General features: G+C 47.1%; 2 protein-coding genes across 3 annotated transcripts in view; both read left to right on the forward strand.

The window, feature by feature from the left end:
• The first annotated feature begins 666 nt into the window (after positions 1-666).
• swi5 (SWI5 homologous recombination repair protein) lies at positions 667-3,240 on the forward strand. 2 transcript variants are annotated; one of them, XM_029643456.2, is made up of 5 exons: positions 667-922; positions 1,639-1,687; positions 1,780-1,883; positions 2,156-2,250; positions 2,562-3,240. In XM_029643456.2, exons 1-5 carry the CDS (start codon positions 819-821, stop codon positions 2,621-2,623), a joined length of 414 nt encoding a protein of 137 aa, XP_029499316.1. In that variant the 5' UTR covers positions 667-818; the 3' UTR covers positions 2,624-3,240. The 2 variants fall into 2 exon arrangements, with proteins under 2 accessions (XP_029499316.1, XP_029499309.1); XM_029643449.2 differs by having other exon boundaries at positions 669-922; positions 2,559-3,240.
• Positions 3,241-5,336: 2,096 nt separating this feature from the next.
• Positions 5,337-19,494, forward strand: part of slc27a4 (solute carrier family 27 member 4) — a 35,023-nt gene continuing 20,865 nt past the window's right edge. The window contains exons 1-2 of the mRNA XM_029628281.2: positions 5,337-5,677; positions 17,875-18,036. Of these exons, the coding sequence (XP_029484141.1) occupies positions 17,876-18,036 (161 nt within the window). The 5' untranslated portion in view covers positions 5,337-5,677; position 17,875. The remainder of the gene's footprint in view (positions 5,678-17,874; positions 18,037-19,494) is intronic.

Here is a 19,494-nt window from a genome sequence, read left to right on the forward strand (position 1 = left end):
GCTGTTGTCAAGGAAGTGAGTTTGTGTTGATACAGGACATCCCGCTCTCATCTGCCGTCAAACCAATCATGTCAATGTGGAGCTAGGTATACGTTGCCATCCACATGTTGCCACATTGCTTCTACACCGTGCTTCTACACGTGCATTGCTTGCTGTTTGGGGTTTTAGTCTGGGTTTCTGTACAGCACTTTGAGATATCAGCTGACGTAAGAAGGGCTATATAAATACGTTTGATTTGATTTGAGAGCCACACATCGATGCGGTACAGAGCTCGATTTGGCCTCTTGAGTGCAGCCAGAGGCTCCGTCTTTACGTCACACCCTCCATACGAGTCCTCCCCCCACGCCATAATACTGCTAAATAGTTAGTTAAATAGTTCGACAGTATCACCATGGGTGCCATGGAATTTGTGCTGAGGGGAAAACACTGGCTAGGCCTATACAGTGCGAAAATTAAAAAATATATATATGTCAAATGTAATTCTATATCAATATGAATTTTTCATAATTCAACAAGGGTATTTTTATTTTATTATCCTTGAGACCTTCTGACTTGGAGTTGGGCTTGTCCCCTGGTGAAATAGTTTTGGTTAATGCCGCCGCCTAGCGGTCAAATAGTAACATCACACATCGACCCATTTAATGCTGAGGACCAATGAAAACGCCGTACGTTTTCTTAGCGCGGGAAAGAATGATGCGACAACTACATAGGTAAACTACAGGGAAAAGGCGAAGACACACACCCCACGGAAGCCAGTTTTGAGACGTCGTTTTCGCATAGTTTGTCATTTCATCTTGGCTAATATCCATCGAGGTGCTATGGCTACAGAACGGAGTCCTGAAATATGTGTGAATGTCCCGGATGTAACGTTGTCAACGCCAAAGGGGAAGGACTTCTCTACAGCTAAAGGGGCTCATAAAAGGTACGAAAATGGGGTTCCACAAAGTCCCAAATCTTGTTAACTGGACAGGGTCATAGCTACCTTTTTATAGCGTGGGGTGACACTATTGTAATTGCTCCACATTCAAGGTACTTTTCTATCACGGTGTCGTAGTTAGCGTCTATTCAGTTGTTCGCTGAAAGGTTGTGATGCTTCATCTTTGCCGCTAGGTGGCGGTAGTGTAGAGTTATTGAATGTTAACACGTTTGAAAACTATACAACGTACAAGGCAGGCAGATTACTTAAAAAATAAAAAGATGCTATGATTTAAGTACACCTAGAGTAATAAACCAATATATTGAATGGTGCCACACAATGTACTTTGCCACAAGCTAACTGCACTTCCATCAAGGTACAAACTACCTGGCAGAGAGTACTAGTTGCATTTTCATGAATCAATTCAGTTTGTGGCAAAGCAAATTCCATAGTGTGGCACCATTTCAACATCTAGGTTGAATAATCTAGGTTTATTTCACATTTATCATACCATTCCCTCTTGAACACAACTTGATATAACTTTGTGACAGGATATTGAACGTAATCTTACCTACCTTATCTTTAGGCCTAGATCCCTGACAACCTGGCCAGACTCTTATACACACTGAGATGTGGCATGTGATACTATTCCATCTAGGTTATAGATCAGTGATTTCATTGAATAGGAAATATTCTACTTGTTTTCATTTTCCTCCCCTTAGGACCCCATACTCGGGACACACAAAAGTCCATTCCAGCTTCAAATCACCTGTAAGTCTTCTGATGTGGAATTGCTTTTGCATATCACACACACACACACCACAACATGTTTTGTCATCATCATAGTCCTTGTCTTTCCCCAGGTCCAGACCTCTAGTACTGTCCCTGCCAAGCCTGAAGAAGAGATAGAGGAACTGAAGAAGAGACTGGCAGAGTTGGACTCTGAGATTACACTGTTGGAGAAAGAGTGAGTACAATGGGGAATAGAGTTGAATAGTAGAGCAGTTTAAATGTCGTTCCTTAAGATGTCCTTCACTGTGGTTATTTTACTGAATGGAGTGAAAATCTTTTACTTGTTGATTAGGTTGTGTGTGTGTTATCTGAAAGTGTTGTCCAATATTTGCAATAACATTAACACTTTGGTTTCTATACTGTTATCAGTTCACAAACAACACATTGGCGGTATAAGATGAAACCATGTCTGTTGAGAGACTAACCAATTTGTGTGGATTTCTACAGTGGGATCAGAGTTGATGAGTTGGAGCAGCACATCGACTTGCTACATGAGTACAACGACATCAAAGACATCGGACAGTCACTAGTAGGCAGGATAGGTGAGGCCTACACACAGGTGTACACAGTATACAAACACACGCACACAGATTTTCACATTCACTAACTACTCTGCCACAATCTAATCAGCTTTGGTGGTAGTAAAATGTTTTTCTTCCATTCAGTAGAATAGCCATAGTGAAGGACATCTCATGGACTGACCATAATATAATTTCAACTCTTCTACTTTAGTTATTCAAATAATTTCAACTCTTCTACTTTTCTGAAAGCTCCATTGGTTACATTAAGTCAGGCAAGCACAGATCGTGTTGGAAATGATTTCAAACTGGTGTGTGTGTGTGTGTTGCAGCAGCCCTGAGAGGAGTGACCACACGAGACCTGTACGGCCAATTTGGGCTTGAGCTGGATGACTGAGGGAGAGCGACTGGGTGCCCATCCTATGCTCTGCCCCCTCCAGAACAAGAAGGGGGGGGGGCTAAGTTGCGTTCTTCAACAGTCTTTTCTTTGGTGGGTGTTTGGCGCGGTATGGCCTAATCCATATCGGTATAACCATGTGTGTAGGCAGCACACCGTACACAATTGCCCTCTGGGCCAACAACAAAAGTGGAAATTCAGAACAGTACAGAGTCTAGAATTAATTGTTGCACATCGTTCTCTTTTACTACCCCCCCCCTGTTTTATGGGTCTTGAGTGTTGACAAAGAACTAAGAGAACGGATGAATCTTAACTTCGAAACGGAATCTACTTGCTCTCCTACATTGCACTCATATAAGAGAGTAATGCATTTATTTCCATTAAGTATAGTAATGGTGCATACTCTGCTTCGGAAGTGCAAGGGGAAACCGACTTTCAAACTAACATCTGCTCTATTTCCAAATGTAGTGCTGGCAAGTTTATTAGGAAAACAAATGTTTTACTTCGTAAATGTATTATATTTGCAAATTTAAGTTCTGGCAAGTTCCAATAAAATAACTTTGTGTAGTATGTTTTGTTTTTGACTGCATGTTCAGAGATAAAGTGAATTGTCCTGCCAGTGTCTTCAGAGGTTTTTGTTGGGCTTGTTTATTGGAGGAGAACGTTCTGTTGAAGATCACTGAGGAGAATGATTGTCACTGATTGATGTAAATAAAATAAGAGGTGTCCATAATCTATGTGGAAACCACTAATATTTTGTCTTGAGCTGAAAGTGGCTGTAAGAAGTGCTGCCGCACTGCCCAGATGATCCAATGATTAGTGTAGGCTTTGTGTGTGGTAGGCTATGTGTGTGGTAGGCTTTGTGTGTGTTTTAGCTCCTCTTTAGCATGAGTCAATGAGCATACCCAATGGACGCAAGCTAGTTGTTTCAACTTCATTTTTCAACGTGTCATGGAAAGTACATTGGATTTGCAAAAAGTCATCAATGTAAACTTGTTTTGAGGGTGAAATTTCAGCCATAGAATTGTCATCATGGTAACCCATTTTCAACAGGCAAACCTTGTATGAAATATATTCAAGTTGTGCCTTTGAAACATCAGTTCTTCAATGTTCTATCCATTATCGGAAAAAACAAAAGGCTAGGCAGCACCTCCTACTGGAGAATTGATCTATCTACAGCTATCCATTTGGTCTTTCCTTTCCCGAGATAATCCATCCACCTGGCAGGTGTGGCATATCAAGAAGCTGATTAAACAGCATGATTGTTACACAGGTGCACTTTGTGCTGTGGACAATAAAAGGCCACTCTAAAATGTGCAGATTTGTCACACGCAGCAATGCCATACATTTGGCAGTATGGATGAATGCCGGTTTCAATTGTACCGGGCAGATGACATGTGGGTGAGCAGCTTGGTGGCGGTGAGGTTATGGTATGGGTAGGCATAAACTACGGCCAATGAACACATCTCCAACTAAACTAAAAATTCAAATTAAAGAATAGGATTAAGCCAGTGGCTCAGATTAAACTATCCGAGCCTTAGATACATGTCCTTTAAATGTTGGTTGAGTTGTCCACCTAACACAATTCTACGTGTCTTTTGTAAATAGCCTATCTTACAAACTAATGTCAAAGTTTTTATTCAACCTTAAAATGAGTAACACAATCCATGGTAACATTTTGAGGTTACTGTAACTATAAAAGTCTTATGTAATCATAGAAAGTGTGTATGTTCAAGATAGCATGCAAAGGTTTCTGGTCTGTGGAGATCTTCACATATATAAATATCTGTGCAGAACCTCGAACAGCATTGATCACTTACACAACGATTTTTTTTTTTTTTAAATGTTACCTCAACTGCAATACAGGTCAATTGGTTGTGCTATTAGTTGAAGCACAGTGATAACATATTAACATCTTACATTGTATTCCCATTTCAACTTTATTGTGCTTTTTTGAGTGGGCGAGTAAAGGTTGAAATTCCAGTAATCCACGTCTCAACCACAAATGACCCGAATTTCCATGTTGAATTGATGTGGTGTGCCCAGTGGTTTCCTCTGACTATAGCCTACCGAACTGGCCAACTGTTTATTCACACTTCCTGCTTTAGAAAGAGCCTGCAAAATAGCAAGCAACCGCAAGGCACGCTCATTAAATAAAAAAAAGTGCTTTCTGTAAATGATCAAGTATCATCCTGTGATAATTTTCGCAGCCTAAAAACAATTGCCTGCACAGTGCCTCACTGACTATATTGCCATAGAGTAATGTGGTTATGGTGTGAAACGAATGCCTTATTGAACCCTGCACCTACCTCGGTCCATATCCGAGCATCCGAACAGTACCAGTGCTGCGCTCTAGTGGAGGCCTGGGTTTATTATGGGCAGACTAGAACTACCGTTATGCGCAGGTCTGGTCCGGTGAGCGGCTCCCACGATATGACTGTATACGGTGATCTACCCTACCCTACGATTTGATGCTGTGAGGGTTTTACGTGCGTCTCATAGACCCGCATCAGGCCTATGTCACTACCGGGTGGAAACGGTCGTGCACCCACTCGTCTGCAGGGCCGCATTTCCTTGACATAATTTCTGAGGCAAGCTCCACCTCTATCGGAGTCAATTATAAACTATGGGCGCTGTGATTCGTCGTAGGTCATGCCACTCATCGTTTACACATGACAGTGTATACGAAGGGGGCGGGCTCAACTAAGAAAATTATAGTCATTTGAATTACTGTAGCGAGAGAGCTCATGGCTACAATGAAGCTGAAAAAAAATGACACTGACTATATAAATTAGCTGATGATTTAGATGGGGGAAAAGTCGAACCAAGGAGGCAGGCGAATTTGATATAATCCTACAGGAGGAAGGGCAGTTCGCTGAAACCCTGGTGTGTGCTGTGTGTGTGTTGGGTGTGTGTGTTCCAACGCACAAGTAAAAGCCAGAGAGCGGTGGAAGGCTTTGCTAAGCCGATCAAGGCGGAATTGTAGACTACAAAACGGGTTCCACGTCCGGTGTAATACGCACATTATTGTGATTGTGGGGGACGTGAAACAAGGTATGTCAAAGAAGAACACTCACACCACTTGTCATTTCTATTTCCCTCAATGGTCTGGTTTCCGGCTCCATGATTATTTAGTAGCCTAGTGAGGTTCGAATAGCGTAGGCTTCACCAACTGTCCTTTAACAACCTTGCCAATGTATGGAAGCCTGTGTTTGAATGGACCAGGTTCGAATCTGTTGGACGATTCTATTCCGTTATGTAGAATACCCTAATATTATATCTTGTCAGTGCCAAGAGGGCGTGTGGCCGAAAATCGGGCAGCGTTGACACACTAAATTGAGAGGCTACAGAATAGCCACCACCACTTCCATTCTGGTGTGTATTTTGTTGCGCACTATAGCGACACATGCAACCTTGCTGATGTTGCTATCACCTTATCATAAATTGATCGACACCATGGACGTTCGATCGGATGTACATGATTGAAACCTTTTAGAGATGTAACGGTTCTGATTATATTTGGTCGGGTCGCGCACATGGAAATAGCTGCTGGTGTTGGTCGAGTCTTTTTTTATTTCCCATCAGCAGTGAGCCTGCCTCTCTCTCTCTCCCTACTACCGCAGTACTGCTGCTGTGATGCTACTGTACGCGCGTTTCAATTTCCGGGATGTAGGCTATAGCTATAGACCATCTATAGATGCGCAGGTTGCCAAACATTCTCATTTTCCAAGCCCCTGCGTTGTTGTGATGTTGAATGATGATGTATAGTCTAAATAGTCATATTATTTAATCGCAGCGATGTTTAATCCTCTTCTGTGGGCCATAGCCTAGGCTACATTCTAAATGTATGTAGCCTATTGCCATGCTGGCCAGATGGTGTTATATCCGCTGATGATGAGCACTTTGACGCAAGCGATAATTTGTTATCATAATCATGCTCCCGCCTCCCAACAGAAAATATTAGAAATAAGAATCATGTGTTCTTGTTGAGACCGATGCATAGATAGTCGCGTCAGATAAAGGTTCCGATCTCATTAACAAAAGACACTGGCCATATCAGGTAGCATTGAGATGGACCAACGTCAACAAATGATTGTTACCGCCGGTGTCCTCTGCCCTCTGGCTCTGTGCTGGTTCTGATCTGTATGTCCAACAGTAAATAATACATTTTTATGTCATCTGTGAGCCCAAGCTTGTGCTGTAAATGGACAGATAAAATTGTAACAAACAACATGTCTCACCTGTAGCCTACTGCATAGCCTACTGCATACTGACATGACACTAATGGCCCATAGCCAATTTTATAATTCTTTGATACCAAAATATGTCATAGGCAGAGACACCTTTTGGCTTTGTTTTTACATCAATATGGCGCTGGCCTGGTACCTGGAGAGCCCTTGTGGTCAGGACATTCCCAAACTGGACCTTGCAAAAACAAATCAAAATCAGATTTTATTGGTCACATGCTCTGAATACAACAGGTGAAGTGCTTTACTTATGAGTGCATTCCCAACAGTGCAGAGTTTAAAAAAAGTAAGACAAATATTTCAATAAAACAAGGAAATAGTAACACAGTGAAAACAATTACAAGGCTGTATACAAGGAGTACCAGTACCTCGTACCCCTGCACATTGACGAGGTAGGTAGAGGTAATACAGTATGTACATGTAAGTAGGGCTAAAAGTGACTAGGCAACCAGGATATATAGTAAACAGAGTAGCAGCAGCGTGTGGGAAAGTGTGTCTATATGTGAGTGTGTGTGTCGTGTCAATATGCATGTGTGTGTATGTAGTATGTGTGAGTGTGTGTGTAGAGTCTAGTGAGTGTGCAAAGAGCGAGTGCAAGAGAGTCAGTGCAAAATAATTAAGACAATAAAAGAATACAGGGGGTCAATGTAAATAGAATACAGGGGGTCAATGTAAATAGAATACAGGGGGTCAATGTAAATAGAATACAGGGGGTCAATGTAAATAGAATACAGGGGGTCAATGTAAATAGTCCGGTTAGACATTTGTTCAGCAGTCTTATGGCTTGGGGGTAGAAGCTGTTCAGGTGCCTTTTAATCACAGACTTGGTGCTCCGGTATCGCTTGCCATGCGGTAGCAGAGAGAACAGTCTATAATTTGGGTGGCTGGAGTCTTAGACAATTTTTTTAGGGCCTTCCTCTGACACCGCCTGGTCCTGATTGGCAGGGAGTTCTGCCCCAGGGAAGTACTGGGCTGTACGTGCTAACCTCTGCAGCACCTTGCAGCCGGATGCCAAGCAGTTGCCATACTAAGCGTGGATGCAGACAGGCAAGATGCTCTCAATGGTGCAGCTGTATAACTTTTTGAGAATCTGAGGGCCCGTGTCAGCCTCCTGAGGGTGAAGAGGTGTGGTCGTGCCATCTTTAAAAAAAAACAAATATTATTATTATTATTTTTTTAAATGTAACCTTTATTTAACTAGGCATGTCAGTTAATTAAGAACAAAATCTTTTTTACAATGACGCTGGGCCAATTCACGACTGTGTTGGTGTGTTTGGACCATGATAGGTCCTTAAGTGATGTGGACTAGAGGTCGGCCGATTATGATTTTTCAACGCCGATACCGATTATTGGAGGACCAAAAAATAATGAAACCTGTTCAATTTGGTTTAAATAATGCAAAGTGTTGGAGAAGAAAGTAATATGTGCCATGTAAAACGTTTAAGTTCCTTGCTCAGAACATGAGAACATATGAAAGTTCGTGGTTCCTTTTAACATGAGACTTCAATATTCCAAGGTAAGAGGTTTTAGGTTGTAGTTACTATAGTTTTATAGGACTATTTCTCTCTATACCATTTGTATTTCATATACAGTGCCTTGCGAAAGTATTCAGCCCCCTTGAACTTTGCGACCTTTTGCCACATTTCAGGCTTCAAACATAAAGATATAAAACTGTATTTTTTTGTGAAGAATCAACAAGTGGGACACAATCATGAAGTGGAACGACATTTATTGGATATTTCAAACTTTTTTAACAAATCAAAAATTGAAATATTGGGTGTGCAAAATTATTCAGCCCCTTTACTTTCAGTGCAGCAAACTCTCTCCAGAAGTTCAGTGAGGATCTCTGAATGATCCAATGTTGACCTAAATGACTAATATTGATAAATACAATCCACCTGTGTGTAATCAAGTCTCCATATAAATGCACCTGCACTGTGATAGTCTCAGAGGTCCGTTAAAAGCGCAGAGAGCATCATGAAGAACAAGGAACACACCAGGCAGGTCCGAGATACTGTTGTGAAGAAGTTTAAAGCCGGATTTGGATACAACAAGATTTCCCAAGCTTTAAACATCCCAAGGAGCACTGTGCAAGCGATAATATTGAAATGGAAGGAGTATCAGACCACTGCAAATCTACCAAGACCTGGCCGTCCCTCTAAACTTTCAGCTCATACAAGGAGAAGACTGATCAGAGATGCAGCCAAGAGGCCCATGATCACTCTGGATGAACTGCAGAGATCTACAGCTGAGGTGGGAGACTCTGTCCATAGGACAACAATCAGTCGTATATTGCACAAATCTGGCCTTTATGGAAGAGTGGCAAGAAGAAAGCCATTTCTTAAAGATATCCATAAAAAGTGTAGTTTAAAGTTTGCCACAAGCCACCTGGGAGACACACCAAACATGTGGAAGAAGGTGCTCTGGTCAGATGAAGCCTAAATTGAACTTTTTGGCAACAATGCAAAACGTTATGTTTGGCGTAAAAGCAACACAGCTCATCACCCTGAACACACCATCCCCACTGTCAAACATGGTGGTGGCAGCATCATGGTTTGGGCCTGCTTTTCTTCAGCAGGGACAGGGAAGATGGTTAAAATTGATGGGAAGATGGATGGAGCCAAATACAGGATCATTCTGGAAGAAAACCTACAACAAATCTACAATGGAATGGTTCAAAAATAAACATATCCAGGTGTTAGAATGGCCAAGTCAAAGTCCAGACCTGAATCCAATCGAGAATCTGTGGAAAGAACTGAAAACTGCTGTTCACAAATGCTCTCCATCCAACCTCACTGAGCTCAAGCTGTTTTGCAAGGAGGAATGGGAAAAAATGTCAGTCTCTCGATGTGCAAAACTGATAGACATACCCCAAGCGACTTACAGCTGTAATCGCAGCAAAAGGTGGCGCTACAAAGTATTAAAGTAAACTTAAGGGGGCTGAATAATTTTGCACGCCCAATTTTTCAGTTTTTGATTTGTTAAAAAAGTTTGAAATATCCAATAAATGTCGTTCCACTTCATGATTGTGTCCCACTTGTTGTTGATTCTTCACAAAAAAATACAGTTTTATATCTTTAAGTTTGAAGCCTGAAATGTGGCAAAAGGTTGCAAAGTTCAAGGGGGCCGAATACTTTCACAAGGCACTGTACCTTTGACTATTGGATGTTCTTATAGGCACTTTAGTATTGCCAGTGTAACAGTACAGATTACGTCCCCCTCCTTGCCCCTACGTGGGCTCGACCCAGGAACACATCGACATCAGTCACACTCGAAGCATCGTTACCCAATTCTCTACAAAAGCCGCGGTCCTTGCAGCGTAAGGGGAATAACTACTCCAAATGTAAAAGGGAGTGACGTTTGAAACAGCATTAGCACACACCCAGCTAACTAGCTAGCCATTTCACATTGGTTACACCAGCCATTAGGCTGATAGGCTTGAAGTCATAAACAGCGCTGTGCTTGCGAAGAGCTGCTGGCAAAACGCACAAAAGTGCTGTTTGAATGAATGATTACGGGCCTGCTGCTGCTCAGTCTGACTGCTCTATCAAATCAGACTTAATTATAACATAACACACAGAAATACGAGCCTTTGGTCATTAATATGATCGAATCCGGAAACTATTGTAGCGACCCGCACAGACAGCTGTGTGTTATGTGCTAGGCTAGGAGGTGGTTGTGTTGTACTGACCAGTACCCGGTGTTCGCGGGGTCCGACATGTCAATCAACCTGCTATCTGCCAATCACGGGAATGCCTGGAATGTTCTGATGCCGGGCATCCTGGTGGTTGGCGGAGTGGCGTGGAGGGGGGTTGGGCATTGGAAGTTAAGACCAGGTTTAGCCTTTGTTCTCTCTCTCTTACATCTGGGCTTCACAAGAGAAGGTCACGATTGGCTTGTGGGTTATCTGTCATCTATTTGGCGTGTGCTACGGCCCAAACAGTAGCCTGTGTAAAGTTGGTTCAATAAACCGTCAATTCGCAAACTCAAGCCTCTGTCTGGACAATTGTTCATTTATGATCTAGTCAGGTCATTACATTGGTGTCAGAAGTAAAAACGTTGATACAAGTTAGCCAGCTAGCTAGCTGACTTATGTGGCTAGCTACCGTAGGTGAGAACGGGGATTGAAAATGCTTCGAGGGAATCCGAAAGTGAAGGTGGAGGTAGGGGACGATTATGGCCAAGGAGGTGCGTGTGAATGGACGTCGGGTGTTCTGTCTGAGGAGATCGCCAGGGCGTCGGAGCGCAGAGGCCGCTTGAGGGAGGACGTTAGAGTGATGGTGGCTGAAGCGGGCATGAGTGCTTCGTCGAGTGTATTTCGCGCGGATTCTGGTGGGCGGACCGAAGTGGCGGCGTGACGAGGAATCTGGGGCTCAGGATGTAAACAAACATGGCGGCGCCCAGTTCCCGGCTGCGTCCGTATCTGTTAAGACCCCGAAGTATTCCGGTAAGGCGGATTGGGAAGCTTTTCATGCTCAGTTTGAACTGTTAGCTCATTTTAGGGGGTGGTCGGATGAAGAAAGGGCACTGCAGTTGGCTTTATGCCTCACGGATGAAGCTCTGGCCTGTTTGATATTGATTAGCCCCGAGGACAGGCATGATTATGGTGCTCTAGTGGGAGCACTGAGGAGGCGCTATGGACAGTGTGTACAGCCCGGGCTACTGCGCTCCGAACTGAGGAATAGACGCAGGCAGCCTGGAGAGCCTCTACGGGTGCTAGCTAATGACATTGAGAGCCTCTCTCGGCGGGCATATGCTCACATGCCCCCTCCGTGCAGAGCGAGCTAGCACGGGACCAGTTCATACAGGCGCTCTCCCCTACGGAGCTGCGCATACAGACCCAGCTGGCTCATCCTGAGTCATTGCAGACAGCCTTGGAGATGGCTTTGGAGAGGGAGCTGGTGTGGGCTGGGGCTTCAGCTGGGGCTTTGGTGGGGGTGCAGGGAGACACACCCTCTGTGCGAGCTGGGGGCAGAGCAGCCCGGAGCCGGAAAAGCCTGCTTGGGTGGCCGAAATGACAGAACTCATTCGGGCTGTGTCGCTACAGGCGGCACGAAACACAAGCCCTGGTCCCAGGGTCTGCTGGGGTTGTGGCCAGCCAGGCCATCTGCGCCGAGATTGCCCCATGTCCCCCAGAGCTCAGGGAAACGGCTCGGGGTCCGCATAGACCGGGTAGTGCGGACCCCTGGCTTTCTATCCCAACCACCATCATCTTCAGGAGGAGCCCACCGGCACAGACGGGGAAGCAAGGCTCCACTTCCCCCAGAAGCAGACGAGGGCAAGCGGAGGGAGCCTGTTGTTGTGGTGGGCCGGACCTGTGTTGGGGACTTTTGTCATGTCCCTGTCACTGTGGAGGGGGTGCCCTGCTCCGCCCTGGTGGACACTGGGTCCACAGTAACCCTGGTGAGGCCAGATATTGTGCCAGGTTGGACTCAGTGTGAGCCTACAAATGTGCAGCTCCGCACAGTCACAGGTGAGCTGGCACCCATGAAAGGGAAGGGAATAATGACTCTGACAGTAGGGGCAGGACTGTGCGTCATCCTGTGTGGGTGGCGGCTGTGCAGGACCCTTGTATCCTGGGGTTGGACTTTCTTAGGAGCACAGGCTGCCAGTTAGACCTAAATAGGGGCACACTGAGCTTCCAGGGAGGGACGGAAGTCACCATGGCCCCTAATGTCACATTCACTCAACCCAACAAACCCTTTACTCCAACAGTTAAAGCAGCAGAGACTCATGGCTGCGCCCCTCCCCCACAGCTGTGTGTGACTTTTCCCCAGTCCCCTGTCACCTACGGCGGTGTGTTACATTCCCCAGCTACCTCCATGACACAGCCCTCTGTGAGCCCGGCCGCACCCCCAGCCCAGCTACCCCAGATGGGAGAGGAGAGGACACTGTCTGCAGTGAGGGAGATATGGGGAGGAACTGTGTTGGTCTTGACCCCGAGCAGCAGGGACGGTTGTGGCAGTTGCTGTTTGAATTCAGAGACAGCTTTGCGTTGAGTGAGGAAGAGGTGGGTCAGACCCATCTGGTGCAGCATGAGATCGACACAGGTGATGCTCGACCCATCAAGATGCGTCCCCGCCGTATCCCGCTGGCACGCCAGGAGGCGGCAGACAAGGCTGTGTTGGAGATGCAGCGGGCAGACTTCATTGAGCCCTCAGACAGCCCCTGGGCGGCGCCAGTCGTCATGGTTCCGAAGAAGGGGGGCAAGCTGAGGTTCTGTGCGGACTACAGGCGGCTGAATGAGGTAACCAGGAAGGACTCATACCCCATACCACGTATCGATGAGTCGCTGGACCTGGTTAGGGGTCCTCCTGGTTCTCCTCACTAGACCTCCGCAGCGGCTACTGGCAGGTGCCCCTCTCCCCAGAGGCCAGAGCCAAAACTGCGTTCTCCACTAACAGAGGACACTGGCAGTTCAAGGTCCTGTGCTTTGGCCTGTGCAACGCTCCAGCTACTTTTGAGCGTTTGATGGACAGGGTGCTGGATGGCATCCCCCGACAGCAGTGTCTGGTATACCTCGATGACATCCTGGCCCATGGCAGCTCCTTCCAGTCAGCCCTGGGGCGCTACGGCGTGTGCTGGAGAGGGTGGCTGCCGCAGGTCTGAAGCTCCACCCCGAGAAGTGCCACTTCATGAGGAGAGAGGTGTCCTTCTTGGGCCACCGAGTGGGGAAGGAGGGGATCAGCACCATGGAGGACAAGGTAGGGGCTGTCAGAGACTGGCCCACCCCCACCGACCAGCGTCAGCTGAAGAGCTTCCTGGGCCTGGCCTCGTACTACAGGAGGTTTGTACGGGGCTTCTCAAGCATTGCTGCTCCACTGAACCGCCTGCTGCCGAAGGACAAGGCTTTCACTTGGACAGTGGAGTGTGAGGAGGCGTTCAACACCCTGAAACGTGCACTGATCGAGGCCCCGTGCTCGCCCCCCTGACCTCACCTTGCCCTTTATCCTGGACACAGACGCGAGCAATGTGGGCATGGGTGGGGTGCTGGCCCAGGTGGGGCCAGAGGGGAGAGAGTGGTGGCGTACTTCAGCAAAACATTTGACAAACATGAGCGCCGCTACTGTGTCACCCGGCGGGAGCTCTTGGCTGTTGTGGCTTCCGTCAAACACTTCAAGTACTACCTGGGTGGTCTGCCCTTTACTGTAAGGACTGACCACTCTGCTCTCCAGTGGCTCATGTCTTTCAGAGAGCCAGAGGGGCAGGTGGCACGCTGGTTGGAGGAGCTTCAGCCGTATGACTTCACGGTGGTGCACAGGGCAGGGGCACGCCACTCCAACGCCGACGCCATGTCCCGTCGGCCCTGTACTGCAGACGGCTGCCGCCACTGTGAACGGAGAGAGGGACGGGAGAGAGCTGCGGGCAGAGGAGGGTGTCTGTGCCACAGTGTGTCGGGCGAGCGGGCCTGTCTGCTGTGAGCTGCAGACTGTCGACGTGGCTGAATGGCGGCAGCAGCAGGGACGGGACACAGACCTACAGCCAGTGCTACAGTGGGTAGAGGCGCAGGTGAGGCCACCATGGGAAGAGGTGACAGCGCTCTCACTCGCGACCAAAGGGTTGTGGTCGAAGTTTGAGAGACTGCGGCTGGCTGATGGCGTGCTACAGCGGGCATGGAAGGAGTCAGCTACGGGAGAGGAGAGGTGGCAGGTGGTGGTCCCAAAAGCATTGCGGGAGGCTGTGCTCCAGAGTACTCATGGGGGGGGGGGGGGACTGGACACTTTGGGGTCACAAAAACACTGCGCCGTCTCCGTCAGGGCTTCTACTGGGGGCAGCACAAGAGGGATGTGGAGGACTTTTGTCGCCGCTGTGACAACTGCACAGCGAGAAAGGGCCCCCCAGGCCGCTCTCATGCTCAGCTCCAACAGTTCCCAGTGGGGGCTCCCATGGAGAGGGTGGGAGTGGATGTAGTTGGGCCGTTCCCCACCACAGACAGTGGAAACCGCTGGGTGCTCACGGCCATGGACTATTTCACAAAATGGCCCGAGGCCTATGCTCTGCCTGACCAGGAGGCAGAGACCATCGTCGACGCCTGACAGCGGGGATGTTCAGCAGGTTTGGAGCTGCAGAGTCCATCCACAGCGACCAAGGCAGAAACTTTGAGTCCCGTGTGTTCGCCACCATGTGTGAGAGGCTGGGCATGCACAAGACCCGCACTACTCCTCTCCATCCTCAAAGTGATGGCCTTGTGGAGCGCTTCAACAAAACGCTTGGACAGCAGCTGGCCATCGTCTCTTCCAAACACCAGCGTGACTGGGACAAGCACCTGCCTATGGTCCTCATGGCATGCCGCTCCGCTGTCCAAGACTCCACCTCCTGCACGCCTGCCCTCCTCATGCTGGGGAGAGAGATCCGCACCCCTGCGGAGATGGCGTTTGGTCGGCCCCTGGATAGCCCTCATGTTCCTCCGGGGCCGGAGTATGCCCGGAGACTCCAGGACCGCCTGGAGACAGCCCACACCTTCGCCAGAGAGCAGCTGGTGAATGCAGGTGTGAGGCAGAAAAGGAACTATGACGTGCACACCCGGGAAGGCACTTTGTGGCTGGGGAGCTGGTCTGGGTCTACAGCCCCCTAAGGAAAAAAGGCAGATGCCCCAAGTTGGACAGTCACTGGGTGGGACCCTGCAGTGTCCTGGAGAGGGTAGGGGAGGTTGTGTACCGGGTGCAGCTTCCTCCCAGGGGAGAAAGGTGGCACTGCACCGGGACAGGTTAGCCCCATACAGAGGGGCCTCTTCTCCCCAAACCCCAGGAACCCCCACAATTCCCCTCTCTGGCAATGACATTCTCCAGGCACCCACCCTCAGGTGCCGCAGACAAGGCTCCAGACAGCCCACTCCCCCTGTCTCCCCCCCTGTGTCACCGCGTGGTTCCCCAGAACCACGGACTGTATTACCCGTTCCCGCTTCCTTGTCCCCCATATCCCTGCCTTCATCCCCTGGTTCCCAGAGGGGCACTCTGCGACCATCACGGCCACGCAGGCAAAGGAGACCTCCGGGTCACTTCAGAGACTTTGTTTGTTCCCTCGGGGACGAGGGACTTTGTGGTGGGGGGGCTGTGTAGCGACCCGCACAGACAGCTGTGTGTTATGTGCTAGGCTAGGAGGTGGTTGTGTTGTACTGACCAGTACCCGGTGTTCGCGGGGTCCGACATGTCAATCAACCTGCTATCTGCCAATCACGGGAATGCCTGGAATGTTCTGATGCCGGGCATCCTGGTGGTTGGCGGAGTGGCGTGGAGGGGGGTTGGGCATTGGAAGTTAAGACCAGGTTTAGCCTTTGTTCTCTCTCTCTTACGTCTGGGCTTCACAAGAGAAGGTCACGATTGGCTTGTGGGTTATCTGTCATATATTTGGCGTGTGCTACGGCCCAAACAGTAGCCTGTGTAAAGTTGGTTCAATAAACCGTCAATTCGCAAACTCAAGCCTCTGTCTGGACAATTGTTCATTTATGATCTAGTCAGGTCATTACACTATAATTTCGAAAACAAAACGTTTATTTATTTCAGTGAAATACGGAACTGTTCGGTATTTTATCTAACGGGTGGCATCCCTAAGCCTAAATATTCTTGTTACATTGCACAACCTTCAATGTATGTCATAATTACGTAAAAGTCTGGCAAATTAGTTCGCAATGAGCCAGGCAGCCCAAACTGTTGCATATACCCCGACTCTGCGTGCAACGAATGCAAGAGAAATGACACAATTTCACCTGGTTAATATTGCCTGCTTTACTGGATCAGTAGTTATAACTAGTGATTATGATTGATTGTTTTTTATAAGATAAGTTTAATGCTAGCTAGCAATTTACCTTGGCTTCTACTACATTCGCGTAACAGGCAGGCTACTCGTGGAGTGCAGTGGTTAGAGCGTTGGACTAGTTAACTGTGCGGTTGCAAGATTGGATCCCCTGAGCCGACAAGGTGAAAATCTGTCGTTCTGCCCCTGAACAAGGCAGTTAACCCACAGTTCATTCCTAGGCAGTCATTGACAATAAGAATGTGTTCTTAACTGACTTGCGTAGTTAAATAAAAGGTATAAAAAAAATATAAAAAAATAATCACCGGCCAAAAATACCGATTTCCGATTGTTATGAAAACTTGAAATCGGCCCTAATTAATCGGCCGATCTCTAATGTGGACACAGAGGAACTTGAAGCTCTCGACCCACTCTAATACATATTGCAAAGGACACCTTGCTGTTTGAAAGGCTGTGAGGAAAAAACATGTTATGAAGCATTCTTGGAAAAGTTACAAAGCATAAACTAGACCTTTACTTTCGTTGACTTGTAATTCTGCATAAAGCCTATCCAAAAAGGCACGTAGTGTAGGTCTAAATCTGGAAGTTATAAATAGGTAGGAAGACGTTTAAAGGGGGAAATAGATGTGGAATACAGAGAACCTCTATAGAGATTTAGAACAGAGAATGTTTGATTCCCCTCTATTCTGACCGAGAAGAACCTGAATGATCCGAATGGATCAGCCACATCCCGACCCCGACCCCACCATACCCAGCTGGGAATGCTGCTCAGGAAAGGCTCGGAGGCAGCGAATGTCAAAGGTCGCCTTTTTAGTCGCCTTCCTCATCTAGATAGGCAGGGTGTAAGGCCTACGCACGGTTACACTTGACATATCACTAATTCAGTAGACGCTCCTATCCAGAGAGACTTACAAAAAGTGCATTCGGCTAAGGAAGGCGAGTCTACCACACACCACCACAGGTTCATTGAAAGTGCAACCTCTGTGCTAGAATAAAATGACATACCAGTAAATGAAAGTAAAGGTCTAGTTTATGCTTTGTAACATTTTATCATGTTTTTTTCCTCACAGCCTTTCAAAAAAATCACGGTGTCCTTTGCGACATGACAGGCAAATGCCCTCTCGTCACGTCACCAACTGTACAGTAACTTGTGTTCAGAACTTGGGACCGCTGATTTTAAAGCCCTTAGAAAATATGATTGAAAATTGATAGAATGTGTTGACATTGTGACTTGTGTTTCCTACTCTCCAGGATGATGCGCCTGGCCTGCTGTACTGTCCTGCTCTTCGTGCTCCGTCTCCTGGTGGGCCTGCCCTGGTTCCAAGTCCTCCCCTCCATCCTCATCTTCTACCTGGGCTCTGGAGGTTGGAAGTTCATACATATTTTTGCCAAGACCATCGGCAGAGACTTACAGTGAGTGGGAGTATAGTGTGGGCTGCGGTGTGTGTGTGTGTGTACCTGTCTACAAGTACACAGGTTTGTTTTTCAAGTCACTCAGAGGCCTGTTTTATGGAAACATGTGTGTCAGTCCTGCTTGGTTTTAAGACCTTTCAAACAACAGATAATTTGACCATGGCTAAATTATTGTGTAATTGTCTCCAGCAGAAAAAAGCAGCACATTCCTGTAAGACAAGCTAAAGTGTGTGAGGGGGGGGTGTTGAGGACTCCTGAGGTTTGTCTGTGTTGTGACTTCACAGCTCGCTCGACAAGACCATTGGCCGTCACCTGGGGTGAGTAGGGGGTTAGGGGTATGTGTGTTACGTTCCCCAGCAAGAAAACCAAAAATTGACGCTCAGAAAGTAAGGAGAACTTACAAAGAGTCACTGACAACAAGCAAAACTAAACAGTTGGGGTTTTAAGAGGGGTTCTAAAAGACACTCATCTGGGTGTCCACTGAAAGAGCAACAGCAACTGAGACCTAAAAGAAACGCACCATGAGCGCCCACTTAATTTGCCCAAGAACAAGCAAACAAAATTTAAAACCAAACTTAAAGACAGGAAGCAAAGCAAAACAAAGTGGAGCGAAACGACAACAGGAAGTCATTGCTCCTTAAACCAGTTTACAGCTTTGCAGAACAGATTTTCTAAAACAACAAATGTGACTAGGACTAGGAGTGCAAATGTCTTCTACAAGAAAATGATCATATTCCTGTAAGACAAGCTAAAGTGTGTGACAGAGGGAAGAGTTGAGGAGTTAATCAGGTCAGGTATGGAGGAACATTTCAGAGAGAACAGAGACATAGCGCAGACACACGAGAGAGACAGGTGCTGAGGTTTCTCTGCGTTATAAGCTGTTCACCATTTAAAAAATTTTTTTTTAACCTTTTTATTTATACAGGTTTTTTCTCTCATTGAGAACATCTCTTTTCCAAGAGAGACCTGGTCCAATAGCAGCAGGGGGAACAACGTGTCAGACAAAACCATGGTGACAGGTACAGCCACTACCCCTCGCCCCCAAGTAACCTTTCAATGTTTGCAGATCTGAACGGTCTGGAATGGTGTAGTGGTGTTGACCTTACACATCTGCAAACATTGAAGGGGAATCGGTTGTTACCCGTATCGGTCACACTGCTGAGCCAAGCCGAGCTGAGTTGTTACTACTCTAGCCTGGTTGTGCGTCCACCATGGTTCAGACAGGAAACGTCACGTATTAGTTTAGCCATTCATTCGAAGATTACAATACACGCAGTACTGTACGTTAGTCTTGGCGTTAGGCTTTGCTCCTTCGGGGCTAGCTCACTGACCGATCATGCGTCATGTAAGATGTAATAATTCCAGCAGAAAACAAGGTACTGCTATACCAATCCCCCTGATCGAAAAACAAAAGCAGAGCCCAAACAGGTGGAGGCTGGGGTGGGTGGTGGGAAAGCA

This window comes from Oncorhynchus nerka, linkage group LG4 (genome assembly GCF_034236695.1).
Source record: "Oncorhynchus nerka isolate Pitt River linkage group LG4, Oner_Uvic_2.0, whole genome shotgun sequence".
NCBI classification, from domain to species: domain Eukaryota; kingdom Metazoa; phylum Chordata; class Actinopteri; order Salmoniformes; family Salmonidae; genus Oncorhynchus; species Oncorhynchus nerka.